The sequence below is a fragment of the Phasianus colchicus genome, chromosome 1 (genome assembly GCF_987193195.1).
Source record: "Phasianus colchicus chromosome 1, bPhaCol1.hap1.1, whole genome shotgun sequence".
In the NCBI taxonomy this organism is placed as follows: Eukaryota; Metazoa; Chordata; class Aves; order Galliformes; family Phasianidae; genus Phasianus; species Phasianus colchicus.
In genome coordinates, this window is record NC_143436.1 from 127758892 (window position 1) to 127779426 (window position 20535).

Below are 20535 nucleotides of genomic sequence, written 5' to 3' on the forward strand. Positions count from 1 at the left end.
ACTACAATTCAAGGCATTCAACATAGAAAATAAAACATTAGTCTTTAGACGCAAAGTGGGAAACAATATCTACTCACCTAAATATGAATGTCCATATGCATAATAGAGTTAAATTCTCAGAATGGGTAAAAAAAAAATATTTTTGAAAATGTGTTTGGAAGAAAAGGTAGATACAAAAATCCCTGACTGGATTTATTGGAGGCTCATAGGACAGAGCTGCAGTGAGCCAGACCTTTTGACTTAGTTCATCAAAACATCTCTGCTAACTTTAAAATTTAGTCTCAAGCACAACTAAGTGTTCATCTACCAGGGAATTGCATGCATCCTTGTGAAAACAAAACATAATAAAGATCACTCCCATTTTCAACTGGTAGAAGGATAGAGCACATCTAAACCGTTCCACTTGTACATAAATCTGTTAATCCCAACTACATAACAAAACTATAATCTCTGCATTTTTTTTTTTCATGGTAAATGTAGCTAATTTGAGAAAATAATTCTGAAAGTTACAGACATCCAGAATGAAAAGATATTGTTCTGTTGTTCCTATGATCTTTGTACATATAAATCAGATTATTCGTTTTAATGGTATTTCTTCTCCAGCAAAGCTTCAGTGAAAAACAATGGAAAACACTTTGATCCATTCACTCTTTGGCTTAGTCTGAGAACACCAGAAATAAATTTCACAGTTGAAATTTTTTTAACCATTTAGCTACTCTGGAGGACTGTAGGAAAATCACTATATGATAAGAATTTGTGAAACTTATTGGCTGCAGATGACTGTGCAGTTCAGAGTATGTCCAAATGTTTTTTCTTTCATTGGCCCAAACAGTTAGAAGTCAGGAAATGCGAAGAATACACAGTGGGTGTGATAGGACAATTCAGCCAAGATTGGCAATATGCTCCACAGCCTTCAAACAGGCACGGAGCCTGGTATTATCACGTTGCAAGAGAAAGGTTGTCTTCTCGTCTTGACTCTGAAACTTTGAGCCTCCAGCTTAGTCCGCACCACCATACAGCAGAAAGAGTAGATGGTTTGTCCAGGTTCAAGAAGATCCAGAAAGACCACCCCTTTCTTCTCCCCAGAGACAATGCACATCACTTTACCTGCTGAGGGATGCATCTTGAACTTTTTCTTTGATGGGAAATCACATATCTCCACTCTATGGACTGCTCTTTTGATTCCAGCTTGTAGTGGTGACACTGCATCTCATCACTGAATGATGTGATCTAGCAAACTGTCACCTTCAGCCTTACATAGGTTTAGTAGGTCCTGAAAAACTTGCATACAGTGTTCTTACTGTTCCTGCATGAGCATCTGTGTTACCCACCTGGTGCAAACTTAGCAATATTCCAATGCTTCCACCACTATTTCTGACCCACTGAAGTAGATATTCAGCTGTATACACAGATCCCTGGTCATAATCCATTGATATGCATGGTTGAACTGATTGAGACACTCTTCATTTTGTGGTGTGACAACTGAGCATGGCCATCTGGAATGTGGCTTGTCTTTCAGCTTGCTGTCACCACTACTGAAACACACCACCTGCCACCTCATGGTCTCCATAAACATTCAGCAAGCATTGATGAATGTCAGTAGGTGCCATTTCTTCTGCACGAAGAAAGTCAGTTACACGCTTTTGCTTCATCTGCACTTCTATGTCATATGCCATTTTGTCAGACTGCCTCTCTGCTGCCATCCATTGCACCACAACAAAATGTAATGGAATACTGGCAGGAAGGTTCAATCTCTACTGCTATACCACGAACAAACAATTTTGACATTGTGGGCCAACATAATAAAATAGGAGGCGCTACTTTCAGAGCATCCCTTGCAGTATATGCTCCTGCTCCTGGCAGGAGGGTTGGAACTAGATGATCTTTAGAAGTCCCTTCCAACCTCTGATTCTATGATCCAGATTTTCCATTCCCTATAGACATAGATTCCTACTATCAGATAGCATTTACCTAATTTACCTCAGGTTATGTATAAAACAAGTTCCTTAAAGAAATAAAGGATTGATGAGACAGAAAAAAATATATTTCATTGGATCTACTAGATAATAAATTTAGTTATTTTTCCTGGATATGTTAATTTAGAAAAAGCAGATGTATGTGCAGGTCGGCACCCTTTGCCAGGTTGTTCAAGCAGAAGCAAACACATACCTAACTGAAACAGCTGAAAACTTAAAGAGATCAAACATTTACTTTATTTCCACCTAAGATAAGATGCTTTAGTTTAGATATCATCCCCGAAAATGCCGGTAGAGAATCAGTGACAAGCGTGCCATCTACTGAATGAAGTTCTCTCCTGAAGCATACAGGCTTTCCTCAGAGTTCTGCAGTGCAACAATGCAACCTAACACTTTCTTATTTCGCAATCACAACTCAAGGTGGTGAGTCTCTGGTGGCGCATCCTACTTAATTGGGTACACACTCAACTTGTCTTGTTAATAGCTTTTCAAAATTTGTATTAGCCAATTTTTTTCCATATGAGAGCATAGTTGTTGGAATAAAAGCTATAAAAATCATAGAATCATAGAATCATAGAATTACTCAGGTTGGAAGGGACCTCAAGGATCATCAAGTCCAACCACAGCCTAACCATAGTACCCTAACTCTAACAACCCTCTGCTAAATCATATCTCCAAGCACCACATCCAAATGGCTCTTAAACACATCCAGGGACGGTGACTCAACCACCTCCCTGGGGAGCCTATTCCAATGCTTAACAACCCTTTCTGTAAAAAAGTGTTTCCTAATGTCCAACCTAAACCTACCTTGAGGCCATCTGCCCTCGTCTAGTCACCTGTCACCAGCGAGAAGAGACCTATCCCGCTCTCACTGTAAGCACCTTTCAGGTACTGGAAGAGAGTAATAAGGTCTCCCCTCAGCCGCCTCTTCCCCAGACTAAACAGCCTCTCCTCATACGGCTGATTTTCCAAGCCCTTCACTAGCCTCGTTGCCCTTCTCTGGACCTGCTCTAGTACCTCCACGTCCTTTTTGTACTGAGGTGCCCAAAACTGAACACAGTACTTAAGGTGAGGCCTCACCAATGCCGAGTACAGGGGCAGGATGACTTCCCTAGTCCTGCTCACCACACCATTCCTGATACAACTCAGAATCCCATTGGCCTTCTTGGCCACCAGGGCACACTGCTGGCTAATGTTCAGATGACTGTCCATCAGAACACCAAGGTCCCTTTCCATCAGGCAGCTTTCCAGCCACACCTCCCCAAGCCTGTAGGGTTGCCTGGGGTTACTGTGACCAAAGTGCAAGATCTGACACTTGGCCCTATTGAAACTCATGCCATTAACCTTGGCCCATCAATCCAGTCTGCCCAGGTCCCTCTGCAGTGCCCTTCTCCCCTCTGGCAGATCAACACTCCCTCCCAGCTTGGTGTTGTCTGCAAACTTACTGCAAATCCCCTCATCAAGATCATCAATGAAGATGTTAAACAGAAGCAGCCCCAGTACTGAGTTTTGGGGGACACTGCTCATGACTGGCCGCCAACTAGATTCAGCTCCACTGGCCATGACTCTTTGGGTCCGGCCATCCAGCCAGTGCTTCACCCAGCGGAGCGTACGCCCATCCAGACCAGGGGCAGCCAGCTTCTCCACAAGAATATTATGGGGGACAGTGTCCAACGCCTTACTGCAGTCCAGGTAGACCACATCGACAGCCTGACCCTTATCCACTAAGCGAGTCACCTTGTCATAGAATGAAATCAGGTTTGTCAGACAGAATCTACCATTTGTAAACCCATGCTGACTGGGGCTGATCCACTGGTTGACCTTTAATTGGTCCATGGTGGTTCCAGAGATTATTCGTTCCATGACCTTCCCGGGCACCGAGGTGAGACTGATAGGCCTGTAGCTACCAGGATCATCTTTCCGGCCCTTTTTGAAGATGGGCATCACATTTGCCAGTTTCCAATCCACCAGGACATCCCACATCCCCGATTAGCCAGGACTGCCGAAAAATGACGGACAGTGGCTTGGCAATCACATCCGCCAACTCCCTCAGCACTCTAGGGTGCAATCCATCTGGTCCCATGGACTTGTAAGCTCCAGCTTTCGCAGCAGGTCCAAAACTATCTCATCACGGATCATGAAGGGCTTATTCTGTTCCCCATCCCTATCTACCAGAACAGGGGGCTGTGTTCCCAGGGAGTAACTAGTCTTACTATTAAAGACTGAGGCAAAGAAGGCATTAAGTACCTCAGCCTTATCCCTATCCTTGGTGACCAGGTTGCCCTCGGCATCCAACAAAGGATGGAGATTCTCCCTAGCCTTCCTTTTGCTATTAATGTGCTTATAAAAGCATTTACTGTTTTCCTTTACCTTAGTGGCCAAGCTCAGTTCTAACTGCGCTTTGGCTTTTCTAATCTTCTCCCTGCACAGCTTCACTACATACCTGTAATCCTCATAAGTAACTTGCCCACTCTTCCAGAGACCATAAACTTTCCTTTTGTTCTTGAGTTCCAGCCAAAAGTCTCTGTTCAGCCAGCCCGGTCTCCTTGCCCATCGGCTCGTCTTCCGTGACATGGGGATGGTCAGGTCCTGCACCTTTAAAACAATTTCTTTAAAATATTCCCAGCCTTCCTGGGCTCCCACGCTCTCCAAAACTACCTCCCAAGGGACCGTCTCAACCATGGTCCTAAAGAGGTTGAAGTCCGCCCTCTGATGGACTTCATTGGTATCAAAAATATGATTATAGAGCCAGGTTGTCAAATGTAAAAAAAATCTTTCAAACTGCACGAAGACATACAAAGCACCTAATGGGCTAGATATGTTGCCACTGATCTCTCTTAATGGAGTATAATACCAAATATTTAAGTAGTAAGGATATAGCTAGAAGCAATTCATAAAGAAAATTGTAAATCAAGTAAGCAGAATCAAAAGTTTTCAGCTTTTGAATGGAAACAGTAATCACTGAAAGAAACAAAGGGAAATAAAAAAATCCAAGTAAAGATTAATGACAAAAATTTGCTTTAATTCTGAAATATATTTGCACTACGACAAACCTGGACATAGCAGGTTTTAGAATCCATTTCTTCCACTGATCATAATGGTACCAATAGTTTGATCATGAACATCCATCAATGATCTCTCTCTCAGTTTTCTAAAACACATGTAAACTTGGTCATGATAAAAGTCCAGAGATTATTATTTATAGGCTACATAGGCTATAATATTCAATTTATATAACAATTTGCTGAAACAGTTGACTGACCTAAAATATGGAGAACAATCTGACTAAGCAGAGGTAGCAACAAATATTCCCAAGAACTACAAATAGTTCATTACTGGAAAAAAAAAAAATAGTATTGTGTTTATTGGAAAAAAAAAAAAAAAAAGTAATTCAGTATACTCAGGGTAATTCAAAGGAATATTGTTATCTGTGGCAATGAAGGCAGCCCATTAGTAGAAGGTGACCTTACTATTTGCTACTCTTAAAACCCAAGGTTGTAAAACTTGATGTATCCAGTGCTGGACTTCTAAAGGTTAAAGAAACATGTTAAATCTAAAAAAAAAATAAAAATCAGAGGAAACAACAGGGGCTATCTAAGTAGGGTAACAAAGTTGGTGAAGGATCTAGAAGGCAATAGGTATGAGAAATGTCTGAAGTTCCTCTGTTCAGCCCAGAAAAGAGCAAACTAAGGGAAAGCTTGATGGCGGCTTACACAGTAGTGGTATGAGGCAGTAGTGGAGAGGCAGTGCTGCTCTGCCCTCTGGTAACAATGACAGGACACAAAGGAACTGCACTTAGCTCCATGAGGGGAGGGTCAGGTTGGGTGTTAGGAAAAGGTTCTTCACCAGAGGGTGTTTGGGCCCTAGAACAGATTCTCCAGGGCAGTGAACATGGTCTCAAACTGCCAGAGTTCAACAAGTGTTTGCATTATGCTCTCAGACCCAGGATTTGAATTTTGAGTGGCCCAATATGGAGCCAAGAGTTGGATTTGATCTTTGTGGGTCTCTTCCAATTCACAATTTTCTATGATTCTAGAAAATGACTCACCTTCAAAAAATTTTAGACAGATGTCTATCCTGGACAAACATTACACATATTCAGTACTGTCTCAATGAAAAGAATTCAACTAGATCTTGAATTAAAAACTAGGAACCTTTCAGTCCTGTAGTGCTGCTGTGAGCAAGCATTCATTTTACAGAACCCAAAATAAAATGTTTGAGGTGCACTTAGTAGGTGAAGTGAGCTGGCTAAAAAACTAAATTCAAGCTCTCATTTACTTGAAATCATTGAGATTTTAACCTTCTTTCAAAACACCTTTAATATCTAGTTGTATCTATAAGTGTTGTTTCCCATCTTACAAACATTTTTTAAAACATCCTTCGTTGATCGCTGCTAAATTCCAACTATAAAATAGGAAATAATACCACATTGTATTTGGTTGGTTTTTTTTTTTGTTGTTGTTTGTTAGCTTTTTTTCTATCTACACTCTGAACTTAATTCCTCAAGACATGTAAAGATATGCTTAACTTAAAGCAGGTATACAAGAGATATATATAAAGAGATTATTTCCATACACCAAAACTAGGGCCTTCATGTTCATACTCAAAAAATGTACCTGACATTGACTGTCTACAAAAGTATGTTGTGAAGTACATTACAAGTATGTGCCTGCATGTGTAGTGAGGAAGTAGGGCAGTAACTTCAGAAAGGAAAAGAGGCATTCCCAACAGGGAATTTTGACTTGTCTGGGAGATACGTTAATTCTTGTAACTATGAAAAAATCCTTGTTCCCCTAGTCAATATATCTAATATAGCACAGCTTCAGTACTAACTCAAGAAGCTGGCTAACTCTGCTTACCACTGCCCCCTTCCTTCCCACCATTTCTGCTCCCTGATCAGAGCTGCTACGGCATGGTGTTATGGCTTCTGTCTTTAGATAGATCCAGATAGTCAGACCAGAATAATCATTCCAAATAAAGGAACACAGCTGGTTTCCAACTGACTCCTGTACTACCTAGGTACTGTGTGTTCACTTCTGAGCACGTAGATATTCTGAGCTGAGCGTCAGCTAGCTCATTTCTCTCTGGCCTGTTTTCTGAGAAGAAACATTATAAGTATAAGAACAAAATTCAGAAAGCTGTGAAGATTCAGCTCTCCAGTTTGTTGCATGCTGACTGGGCTACACGCACACAAAACTTTAAAACATGACAGATCAGTGCCTCACAAGATTTGTTATCCAGAAAACACAAATTTGTTATCTTTCTTTACTATTTGATGATGTAATTATTGCATTCTTGGACAATGTTCAGCTGAAGAACACAGGACTTAAACAGGGCCACTGGAAGGATGTCTGCATTTAGTTCTACCCTTATTGTAGGCAACTAAGTGAAGAATGTCTTGCTAAGAAGAGTTAATGAAATACATGTTCCATGTGGCACTACCTTCCCCCCCCACCCCCCTACTACAAACTGTAGTAAAATGAAAAAAAATATAGCCATAAAACTCACATGCCAAGAAACCAATAAGTATAACCAGTATTTTTGGATCTTTTAATAATATAAATTAGATAAATAAGATTTACCAGAGATCCAAAAGACGAAGTCATAGGAAAAGCAAAACAATATAAAAAACTTCAAATTTTATCTTGGTATGCATTTCCTTCTGCCTAAATCCTTCTGATAGTTTAAGGATAAGTAGGACCCATCCATTAAGCATTTAAGATTTCAGTGACAATGACGCTGTTAATCATTTGCACATTTTGGCTGTGTGCAGCCAATATTTTACTGGAAGACCAAAAATTACGTTAAAAGGCTAATTCATGAGCCATGTAATGTAGAGGAGTGAGAATTATTCTCTCTGGCTTTAATGGAAACAACAAATGACCCTGAAGCATAACATTAAACTCTAATTTCCCAGCTTCTGAATCTGTTCATTCCATTGCCAATTCTCATCAACAAATATAAAAATTGTCATCTAAAAGCGTTAGATCCCTTGTCCCGCCTTGTGCTTGGTAGGTTCTTCTGGAGTTTCACTCCTCATTGCTGCTTAAGAACCTTACTATAGTACCTCATCTAAATTTATAGATTTCCAATGCATATTTTCACTTTTTTTTTCTCCTGTAAGCATGATACATCATTTTTCTTGCCTTTGTAACTAACTCACTTGTAATTGGTGAAAGATATTAAAATCCAGAAAACAGAGGGCTCTTACGCCTCTATATGTTTTGCATAAGAAATAAGAATACCCATACTAATAGTTAAGGAGGATAAACTTCCATTTGACTTTTTATATTTATATACATATATTTATAATCAATAAAAAATATTGTAGAACAGCAGAAATACAGCGCTGTTTCATTGTCTTAAGCTATATGCTTGATTTCCTTTTTTCAACCATAAAAACATGGGCAGAAACCATATAATTTAATTCACATTCTTAAGGCAGTTTTTTTTTTCTTTGATGACATTCAACACGGGGAGGAGTTATGTTTTTTGAAGGCTTATAGGCTCAACTATAGCAATTGTTGTGAATCTCAGTTGACACCTGAGTTAAATTACATTTAAGTGTGTCATTCCAAGTAATTTCTTACTAATAGGGGGTTTAAAAGCTGTTCACATAAATCATCATGAAAGCTTTTAAATTACTCAAGTAATTCATTTATTTTATTCAAGGGATTTATTCAAGTCTTTAGAATCTTTTTTTTTTTAATATTCAAACCAAAATGGATTATAATCTGTTTATCCTCTTTGCAATTGCACCTGCAGAACAAGAAAAATAAGTCAGCCTTTTCAACATAAAACACATAGTGTATGATGCTCCTATCAATGTTATACATTTACTGTAAGTGAATCCATGTTTTAAGAAGAGTATAAAGTAATGAAATAGGAAAGTGCAATTTTAATTCAAGTCTATTACCCAAGAAAACACTTAAGCATATTCTGAAACTTTTATTCTCCAGGAAAACAACTTCATAAATGAGTTTCCATGATTGGGAAAACTTTTTAGCTTCAAAACCAAACACAAGAGACCAAGAAACATTCTGTGGCCTGTATACAATGTACATGTGTCCAATCGTTTGGCTTGCCTGGTCCACACTGAGTGAAGAATCGTCTTGGGCCACACATAAAATACATTATATAGTCAAAGTTTATAAGTAACAAAACTTCTTTTTAAACACACACACAAAAAAAAGAGGACAACAAAAACAAAATCAGTGAGCTGGACATATATGGACTGTGTATAAGAATGTACTGTATACTTCAGAACTGCATGGATAGGCAACTGGATATTTTCACCTTATCTCACATAAAGAACAATAAAACCAAAGTAATTTTATCATAAGAACAAATTCAGAGAAAACAGATACATTTGGGGTAAGAAAGATTACCAAAGGGCATCTAATTATAGTCTTTTTTATCTATATCTTATATCTATATAAGATATATAATATCTATAAGATATAGATATTGTATATCTAATTATAGTCTTTTAAAAAACTGGACATGTATTTGTACCCTATAATGCCATAAAATGTAAACCTTGGCAAAAGCTCAGTCATCTTCTTTGGCATGTGTTGTATGTGCCTAAACAGAAAGTTAAATGCATTAAAAACACACAAAAAACTATGTTCTTCAGACTGCAGGATTCAAGTCTACTTGCGTGATTATTTCTCAATAACACAAGTTCACACTTAATAATAAGGTTAACATGCATATAATTATTAGTTTTCATTGCTATTATGCTTCTACCACACTATGCTTTCCACAGCTCAAAAGCTACTTTTATTTTTCCTTTCACATGAAAAATGCCTAAAATAAAAAAGTAGGAAATAAAAGTCAACTGCATAATTCTCATTTTTTCACACCTTCAAAAACAAATACCAACAAAATACTAGTGCTAAGTAGCATTTGTGCTACTATCACAAAATACTACTACTAAGGTGTTTGAGAAGAATGTTTAAGACAGCTGAAATAAAACTTAGATAAACTTCTTTATTTATCTGTTTATCTGGAAAATTATGATCCACTGTGAACTAGAAGTTGTGCTTGGACTTTCTTCTCATTTCATTCTGTTACTGAAAAGACTATGTCATGCTGAATAAATCTAAACAGTAAGTTAACATTATGTTGATTACCACTGATGAGCCAAAATAACAAAGCAAATTGAGGTCATCAGCATGTCAGCAAACTTGACTGTCTTAAAATGTCAACAATAGACATTTTAGGCATAGACCACTTAATTCTATAAGGGCTCTTCTTGAGTAGCATACATTTTCTCAAACAGAATGTCTTTCAGATTCATTTGCACTTTAAACAGTCAAAAGACATGAACTGGAGTTTTATTATACTAAAAATAGTAAATATTTTCCCTTTTTTTGAGGGAGAGTTGAAGTTGTGATCAAAACAATTATGCTTCTCTCTAAAATAGTTAGAAAATGTATGACTGATGTGGCTTTTTTCTTGTTAAACACTACAGGTGCTACTATGCCAACAAATACAAATAAGGAAGAACTCATTTCATTTTTTACATTTTACAGTTAGAAACCAAATGAATCCATCTCAGATACAACTGCTGTACAATCTCATTACTCACCCTCTAGAAACTTTTGCCACAATAGCTTACACTCCTACAGCAGAAACCCACTCTTTCTAAGAGAATACTAGGATTACGAGTATTGAGATGACTATGAGTTTTCTTACAGATTTTCTAACAGATTAGCTTTTTTTGAACATAAAGAGCAGTTGTGTTAGTTTATTCAGAAGTTCATTTAACTGTGAGCAAAGACAACTGCAACCTGAAAAAATATTTGAACACTGAGTAGTTGCGCATTATTTATTGGAGAAGCGGAATAGTTGCAGGCGTTGTTCTTAACCACATTGTAGGGCTACAAATGAAAATTCTACCTGAAAATACAGGATCAATTTTCTTACCAAAACACAAGAACTAATAGATGTACATCATGACTATACAAGGAATTTTTTAAAATAGCTTCGGGCATAGCCTTTTTCTGAGATTACATAAGCAAGATAAGCAGTAATATAAATATTAGAAAATGAGATATTAAAAACAAACAAAAACAAAATAAAAATGACAAAAAAACAACTTTGTGTGAAAGATAAATTTATTTTTATCTTTTTAATAATAAAAGGCCATAGATATTTTATCTCTTCTCTCACTTCCAAGAAAAGTGGTATGAGTCTGTGTCTAAGATGTTTCTCACAAACACTGGGTAAGGATTTGTTTAAGGGAAGAGATGTTGGGGTAGGTATCATAGAATCACAGAATGGCCTGGGTTGAAAAGGACCTCGAAGATCATCTAGTTTCACCCCTCCTGCTACGTGCAGGTTTGCCAACCACTAGACCAGGCTGCCCAGAGCCACATCCAGCCTGGCTCTGAACCCATCCAGGGATGGGGCATCCACAACCTAAGTAAGTAGGTAAGACACAGAAGAATTCTAAACTAAAATTCAAATACAATCACATGATATCTACAGTTACAGCTTAAAAAACAACACCATCTTAGTAAAATGCTGAAATACTGCCTATTCAAATGAAAGAACTGTCAGGGACAATCAAAGTGCTGGGAGGCCTACCTAGAGGATGAGAGAACACTTCCCCCCAACATCGCTTTAGTAGAGAACTAAAAAGCAGCATTAATCTTCACGCCAACATGGCACCTTGGGAGCATGAGATTGCCACCACTGTGTCTGCTTCTGCCGATGGGGTTTTGACCTGTAACCAGTGACCCTGATGAGGGAACCGAGTTATCTGTGTAGAAAAAATGAAGGTGGAAATAGTGGTGAAGGAAGGTTGCAACTTCTGCTCACAACTACTCAGAGACAACCAGTTGGTGGTGTAAGTTGGAAGGATTTCCTTATTCTCAGGCACACCGGCTTGTTTCTTGAACTTCAGAATGAAAAGAAAAAAAATAAAAAGGAACTAGAGTCACACTCAACAGCCCTTAAGAAGAACGTAACAGATGTTTATACACTGCTGCTTTCTTCCTCTCTAAACCACAGTTTTATGTAGCTTTGAGACTCTTGATTTACAGCTCTAGTTACAATCCAGCAGTAGTTGTACCCCTGTGAATCTCTACATGGGCACAGTGAGAAAACGCTGTCTGCAATATCAAAACAGGAACAACTCCCCAGTCCTTCCAGTGAGCAGCATTCAACAGGATTAACAAACAAACAAAACTTCCAAACAAGAAAAAGACAAGCAGAAAATAGAACTTTCCTTGCTTAAAAAAAAAAAAAAAAAAAAAAAAAAAGAGAGAGAGAAGTTTCTTTAAGCGGTCCCTCGGTGCCGCTGCCCACGGGCCGCCCCGCGGCTCCTGCCCTGCGCCTCCAGCTCACCGCGCATCCACCCAGCGGCTGTTAGAGCTGGGCAGGACAGCACCGCACGCAACGGCCCGGCACCCCGCCCTGCCCCGCTCCGCCCGCCTGCCCCCGCGGCAGTACCGGTCCCTGCTCCCCATCAGCTCCGGCTGCCGCGCTTGCGCCGCCGCCACACGGGGCTCAGCTCGCCATGTCGGCTTCCTCCCGCTCCTCCACGGCCGCGCTGCGGCCGGTCACTCACCTTATCTTTGACATGGACGGCCTGCTGCTGGGTGTGTAGCCTTCGTCCCCCCCCCTCCCCCTCCCCTGCAGCTTCCCGGAGCCGCGCTACACGGCTCTGCGAAGGGCTGAAAGCGGCGGTGGGCAGCCCCGAACGCGCCGCCCCTCAGCCCAGGCGCCTCCCGGGCTGGGGGAAGCAGGGCCGAGCGGCCGGGTTGTCCTTGGCGGTCGCTCATTGCCGGCTTCCTCCTCGGCGGCAGCCTGATTGAAGGGATTAAAGCAACAGGAAACGGTGTTTTCTTCCTCCTTCCCACCATCCTCTGCTTTTTGTGCCTACATTCTGCTTGATTTTAAAGCTTTAGAGAGCAAGGGGTGCTTGCCCTTAAATTCAGCGTGGCTGTTTGGGAGAGTGGCTGAGAGAGTAGCCTGAGGATAAGGTTCTGCGTTGAGTGCAGAGAGCAGGTTTACAGCTATTGGAGGAAGCCACGGGCTGTGAGACTTCCCTATTTGGGGAGTGCTACAAGGTCCATGAGAGCATCCTTTGGGCCCTAGTTATTTAAAGTAGTTGCTGTTTCCTGCGAAAGTCTGGAAACCCCTCCCAAATTTCCTATTAGAAGGACTTTATCAGGATCTGAGGGATCCTGAAGGAGCCTGAAATGTCAGCTCCGTGCTGCATCTGGATTGGGTCTTGGGGGGTTTGGGTAGTCAGCCTTTGTGTTTACTTTAGCATCTTGCTGAATGGGGGCCTATACTGCATGCTTCCTGTAGAATCATGGAATGGTTTGGAGGTAGTTGCTATGTATTACAGTAGAAGAAGCACCTTTGAATGTGGGTTAATTCTTAAAAAGTGTTACGTTGATGCATATGCTTCAAGTATGTACTGGGAAAGTAAATTACAACTCAGATTGTTGCAGTTTCTAGAAGGACTGCTGCAAAGTCCAGTGAGTTCTTCTGTTTCCAAGAAATGTCTGGTTTTTTTGTTTTTTTTTCCTTCTCATGTGCAAAGGACTAACAGAATTACCTCGTTTCCAATAAGCTATACTTTATCCATCCTTCACCTTACTATAATATGGTCAATGTCATTAATATATCATTGTTTAAAACAATGTTCCTATTACCAGGAGTAGTTAGAAGCAATCTTTGGTTTATTTCAGTTTGCACCATTTGCAGTCTCAATGCAGTGTGCAAAACACTGATTAAGATGAATGTTTCAGTTTCATTTTCTGGGTAACTTCTGGAATCTCAGATAGCCTGAGGGTGTGTTATTTTATCTAGAAGCAATTATTTTAATTTAATTCTTACCTAGAAGCTTCAGAAAACTTATTTATTTATTTATTTATTAGTGTAATTTTGTGCAGTACTCAACAGAGCAGGATTGTCTACATAAGCAATGTGAATATTTAGGCTTTGGTGTTATGAATGTGTAAGAATTGTAGATCAGTTTTAAGTGAACTTATTGTGTACAGGTATTTAAAGGACAGACAGGTTAGCATTGGATGATATTCTGGGATCTAAAGACATTTCTTTTCACAAATACTATCCTGTCTGTATTTAGATATTACATTTCTGGCACATATCAAACAGGGAGGGGAGGAAGATTCTGAATCATGTTGAGTGCTCCAGAGTCCTGGGGTTTATACATTTAAGAAGCATTAAAAATGTTCTAAATTGTGAACTATGCCTCAAGCTGGGAAAGTAAATTACAAAGAATTCATAGTTCTCAACCTAAGTTTGCCAAGATTGAGGCACTCAAGGTTTAAACCCACTCCTTGCTGTTATTAAATCTGCCTGTTTAAAGTACAGCATCAGATAAATACTTAGTCATTTTCTGGATGGAAGAGTTTATGCATGCTGATAAAATTTATTTTTATCCGTAAAAATGGGGCATCATGCACTGCTGAAGTATTTATTGTTTCATGTTTTTGCTCCCCTAGTTACTCTTACACTCCATTGTGAATGTAATTTCTTTCATTTACAAAGTTACATAGAAAGAATGTGTTTTATTCTGGTAATCTTTCAGGATGATGACAGCCATAATTGTGTGTAAAGTCAAACTGAAAATACTGTTCAGTGTCTTCCAGTACAGAGACATAAAAGGAATGCCACCCTGATGATTTTCACAACATTAACCTCCTTTTGGAAAACTTGTACATTTCAGCCTCTAAATACTTTTTACCATGTTTAGAGTTGTGTGTGACTAGGTTCTATCACAACTTTAAGATAATTTTCAGTGAATATGTTTGTTTTCTAATGATCCATACAAGGCAGAAGGCAGTCAGCAGAGGGCTTTGAGTTCCCCAACATGGGGAGGTCTTACTGACTTCCCCCAAGAGGAGGCTGAGGGGAGACCTTATGGCTCTCTTCAAATACCTGAAAGATGATTGCATTGAGAGTGGGGTTGGTCTTTTCTCACTGATGACAGATAACAGGACAAGAGGAAATGGCCTCAAGTTGCGCCAGGGGAGGTTTAGATTGGATATCAGGAAAAACTTCTTTACAGAAATGGTTATTAAACACTAGAATAGGCTCCCCAGGGAGGTGGTTGAGTCACCATCCCTGGATGTGTTTAAAAACCATTTGGTTGTCTTGCTCAGGGACATGATTTAGCAGTGGGTTGTTAGAGTTAGGTTGGTTGTTATGGTTAGGTTGCGGTTGCAGTTGAACTTGATGATCTTTAAGGTCTTTTCTAACCTGAGCTATGCTGTGATTCTATGATCCTATAAGATTCTTTATGCTTTAATAAATTTTGAGTAATTTGGGGGAATGAAATAAGGGATACATGTGATATTTTCTTTTTAGATATTTTCCGCCTACCCTATCTACTGTGAATGTTCTTAATGAAACAAGTGAACGTACTGATGTAAAGTATGTGAGAAATAAAATACCAATTCTTAATTTTCCTACTTTTTTAATGTATTAAATAGTAAATATTGAAGATGTCACAGGAAATTATGTATTTCTGGAAGCCACAGAATCACAGAATGTTGAGGATTGGAAGGGACCTCAAAAAGGTCACCTAGTCCAATTCCCTTGCCTGAGCAGGAACACCTAGATCAAGTCACACCGGAACTTGTCTGGGTGGGTTTTGAAAGTCTGCAGGAGAGACCCCCCAGGCTATTGACATCTGCATGAATTATTTTGAAATAGACAAACTATGTTTTTGGTAACGGATGTCTAAAACTTTTTTTGTAACTTTTTCAAGTGCTTTAATAATGGGCTACTCTTCTCAGAATCTGAAGCTTTAAATATTGCATATATTTGCACATGGGAAAATATATGTCTTCTTATGGAAGTTTTCATCTAAATTTCTCTGATTCTATAAAACAAATATTAAATGATCTATGTACAATGACAAATTGAACACTGAAGTGATCTAATTTCTTGCTTTCTATAGCTTCTGATTGAAGTATAACATAGGAAGGTTTGCAAAGTATTTACAATTTGCATAACTGTGACTGTTAAATGAAGTCTAAAGCTCTCACTTGTCTTGATTTGACTTTGGAAACGATCTGTGTTCTACTGTAGAACGTGCATCTATATGCTTTATGTAGCTAAAGCTAGGCCTAGCGTTGCTGAGTCAAATCTTCTGTGACTTTAACTTCCCCATTGTTTTATTATAATTGACTCTGATTAAGTTGTCCTTGAGTCCCACCTTTATACATCAGCTTACCTTAAATTATGGTTCCTGAACTGTCTCTGGTTATTTTGGAGTCCTGTATCATTCTTTGAAGCATTACTTTACACCCTTTTATCAGCACTTACAAGCAATGTGGTCCCTTTGTCTGCAGTTTTCTTTTTGGATTACCTTCTCTTTCGCCTTGAGCTGTTGGATGAAATCGTTTTTTTGTTCATCATTCCAGCTGCTGTTGCCAGGAAATTAAAACAGTGGAAAACAGTGCTGTCACTTAGTAAATAAAATATGTGAACAGTGCCAGTAGACAGCTTGTTACTAAGTAGGTAAAATTAATCAAAGGATTTTTTGTTTTATATTTTTTATTTTTTGTAGGAAACTCCAGCAGTGCATAAGCTGTTACAGGGTAGACAGTGTCTGTACTAGTATAGGAGTGTTATATCCTTTGTGATTATAGATATGCAGCAAGATTTACATACACAGTTTAGAAGTGGTGCTTGCTTCACTGTATAACATAACCCCAGAGGAACAGGAATAACTACATTTTATTTTTATATATATTTCGCTCAACATTTTTTTTTTTTTTTGAAAATCATCACTTTTGTAGATTAAAATTGCTACTTTCCTATAACAAAGAGGTTTGAATACTGACAGTAAATGCTCAGAATTTGCATAGTAGGGTGTTTTTTTTCTTGCTTTATGCCTTTGCTACAAAAGACTACTGATCTAACTGCTAATACATAGTGTATTCAAAACTATTAATGCTGTACAGTGTTGGCTGGCTAAAATAAAAATCATGACAGAACAGAAAACGTTAGTTGGAGATCTTTGATACTTAATTGAGCACTTGATATAGTTGCACTGCATACTATCTGATACTGGCATTTTAGCATCTTGTAAAAATATGCAAAACCAGTACTGAAGAAAGAAAAGGGTGGTTAGTGAGGGAAAAATAAACGAGACACAAGATGGTTGTCAATAGGCAAGTGCTGTGAGATCCAGTAATAAATAAAAAGAATCAAAATGGTCATTTAAGCATAAGTGGAATTTAGTTAGCATTGTCAAAACATTGCAGGATGATTCATGATTGGAATAGCTAAAGCGATATGGTTGTATCTGATGCAGAAGCTACTACTGGAAGTAAGAAGGCATGAAGATAAAAGAAAAAAAAAATTCTTCATATTCAGGAATTATGTTATTTTGCCCCTACAACACTATAACAGTAGGATGATATATTTAACGAGACAATTCAAAAAGACTATAATACCATTTCCTTTGTTTTGGAAAAAACAAATGGGGTAACTTATTGAATCATGAAGATACATTGCAGTTGTCCTTGAGAAGAACAATAAATAACTAAATGTAAGGCAGTGTAACATACTTAGGTACAAGTAGTGTGCTTTAAAAGAACTGAAAATAGGCATCACTGGACTGTTAATATCTGGTGACAAACACACACTTGGCATGTTTCAGCAGACTGCAAAATATAAACAAATCATTCATTTTCTTCTAAAATAAATGAATATAGTTATATACGCATATAAATCTATACAGACACAGAAATGCTGTTAACTACAGGATAGAGAATGAGATGATTAATCTATTGTGATACAGTAGTTGATCAAGGAGCTGAGATAGAAAAAGTTAAAGGGAGTTGATGTAATTAAATCTAAATAACAAGGTGCTGTAGATACTATCTCTTGTCTAACTACCTGTTTTTCTTATGAGATCACAAATTTTGTTGACAAAAATTTAAATACTTATGCAGGAAGTAATTCATGTAGCAAACTCCTTCATGGTATGATGTAACACTTCACAATGTTTTTGTGGTTAAATGTGATTGATACAGGCTCACTACAGACCTAAATGTTAAGACAAGTCATTAAGGACCTGTTTTTTAGAAGAACCCTGCAAATATATTTTGACCCTATGTTTTTGTTGTCATTGTTTTGTTTTGTGGGGTTTAAAAAAAAAAACACCAAAAACACAGAAATACAGAATTGAAAGATAAGAGCTAGTAGACTGATGAATGCTGCATAGGGTAGGTATGTATGAGAGGAAACACTGTGTCATGATTAGAACTTCTGAACCTTGAATTCCTGGTAAGTTTTCAGCAATGATGAGGTGCTTTCCTGGATTATAGGTACTGGGAGCGAAATACAGGGGTGAATGCTGTTATAAGGCTTAGCTTGATACGTGCCAGTGAGCAAGGGCTGTAATCCCTTAAATCATGAAAATTGAGTATTTGCTCAGAAGAAAGATTGTAAAAGGCACAACTAGATGCTAAGGATCAGGAGAAAGATTTGGGTTGTTCATCAGCATTACATGTTAATACTTATGTTGGTATGTTTGAACATGCCTAGGTAGGGGAGAGAAATTTTTAGATTTACACCTTGTTGGATTTTTCTGCACATGGTTCTTTTTTTCCTTCTCAGAATGTGGGTGGATACTGACAGTCCAATGTGAATCAACTTTCCCCATACTTTAGGTCTTAAAATGCTTTGGCTCATCTAAACTGGAAGACCCAACTGCAAGCATAAACTATGCCATGAACTGTGTTGGAGAGGAACTTGTCACACCAGGCTTTGACTCTTCTGTTTCACTGAAAAGAAATTCAGGCTTATACGACAGATAGCAGAACATTCCAGCAGGTCACTGGGTTGAAATTTTGGCAAACCAGAACACAGATAGGATTAAATGTTGCATTTGATCTGGACCTAGATTTCTCGAGAGCTGAAAATATTTTAACCTGGAAATTAAGTTCTGTACAAACTATATGTATAATATTAACCTATCCTGACTGATAACTAGGAAAACTGCTGTAAAAATATTTCTTAGTTTTGTACTTAAAGCTGAACTAAAATTAAACTAACGTGCACACAACGTAACACTTTAGTATACAAAATTTAATCATTTATTTATTTATTTATTTATTTTTGTTAGGAGTAGACACAGCCTTCCATAAATTATTAACCTTCCCAGTGAAACAGTGTGTCCAAGCAGATGTAAGAGACTGTTTCTTAAACAACTTAGTTTTGCTAGATACCATTACTGTGACTTTAAATCATGATGTCTCACACATGATGTTCTGACCATTGGCAGAAGGGCAAGGACTATTTTAGGCAACTGGAATCAGAAGTTTTCTCCTTTTTCAGCCACCGTCTCGTTACCATGGAGGTGTTTGGATTCTCATGTGCCACTTTTTAGCAATTCATGCATTGCTAGTCATACAGGGAATCTGATCTGTAGGATAGTTGAAATTTACTTGCAGCTGAATTCATCATAGTGTTGTGAGATCCATGGGAGTTTTGGCATTTTTTCTTTCTTTTTAGTGTTACCTGCCCATTGTGACAAGGTTGGAAGTCATAAGTTTGCTCTCACTTTCATTTCATTGCACAAGTTGCCTAGGAGATCTCAATTACAAGAAAACTCCAAGAGCTCCAAGCTGGAGTTTGCTTATGTGCATGCTGTCTGTTATTTTAAAGTGTGAATGGAAGGCTAAAACAGCTTCCTATTTCTTCTGCATCAGAGCAAATAGCACCAATTCAGCTAAACATCAGTCCTCTCTAGATTGCCAACTATTATGGCTTAAGTGCAGAAATTAATCTTCTTGGGGTATATACTAGCAATCTTGGAAGCCTATTTCCTGCTTCCTGGTTTGGAAACTTACTTTCTTGCCATTCTCAGTTTTCATCTGGGTTTAGGAAACAAAGAATGAAACAAAAATACTCTCTTGCCCCTATGTTCTGTACTTGTATCTTGTTGCAGAAACAATGTAATTAAGGATATTGTTAGGTTAATTCTTGTGTGGTTCATGAGCAAATTATGAAGGTACATAAAACAGCTCTTCACTGAGTCTTAACTAACCATAAATAGAACAGAAAAGGTTTGTCATTTATCTGAAAGCAAACATTTTCATTTAACTGCCACAAGAATTTTGGCAAAGGCGTAACAAGTGTGCTATCTTAGACTCTAACTTTTATTATTTCCATGATTGATTTGCAGATTGTCCATTCACCTTTGTCTGTTGTTTGTGGCTAGAATCATCCAGAATTGGAGCTCAGTCCAGCTTGTGTTGAATAGAGGGTTTTTTTTTTTTTTTTTATGTCTGTAGTGGTTACTGCATTATCAAAATGCACTGAGCAGCATTAGTAATGATCTTCTTTTTCTCCCTGAGGAATTGAGTGCAGTGCTCCCAAGCTGAAAAACTCGTGACTTGATTTGAATATTACACATGAATTACACACAAACTCAATGCTGTTCTGGTGCTTATTTATTTTAGTTGTGTCAGACTCAAAGCATTTGGTTTTAAAAGGAAAAAAAAAAAAACCCAACATATTAAATATTAAAATCCCAAGAGTTTTCAAATTT

General features: G+C 38.3%; 1 protein-coding gene across 1 annotated transcript in view; it reads left to right on the forward strand.

Annotated features, from left to right (window-relative positions):
- Positions 1 to 12281: 12281 nt before the first annotated feature.
- Positions 12282 to 20535, forward strand: part of PUDP (pseudouridine 5'-phosphatase) — a 61137-nt gene continuing 52883 nt past the window's right edge. Inside the window, exon 1 of the mRNA XM_031596127.2 lies at positions 12282 to 12586. Coding sequence (XP_031451987.2) covers positions 12505 to 12586 — 82 coding nt within the window. The 5' untranslated portion in view covers positions 12282 to 12504. The remainder of the gene's footprint in view (positions 12587 to 20535) is intronic.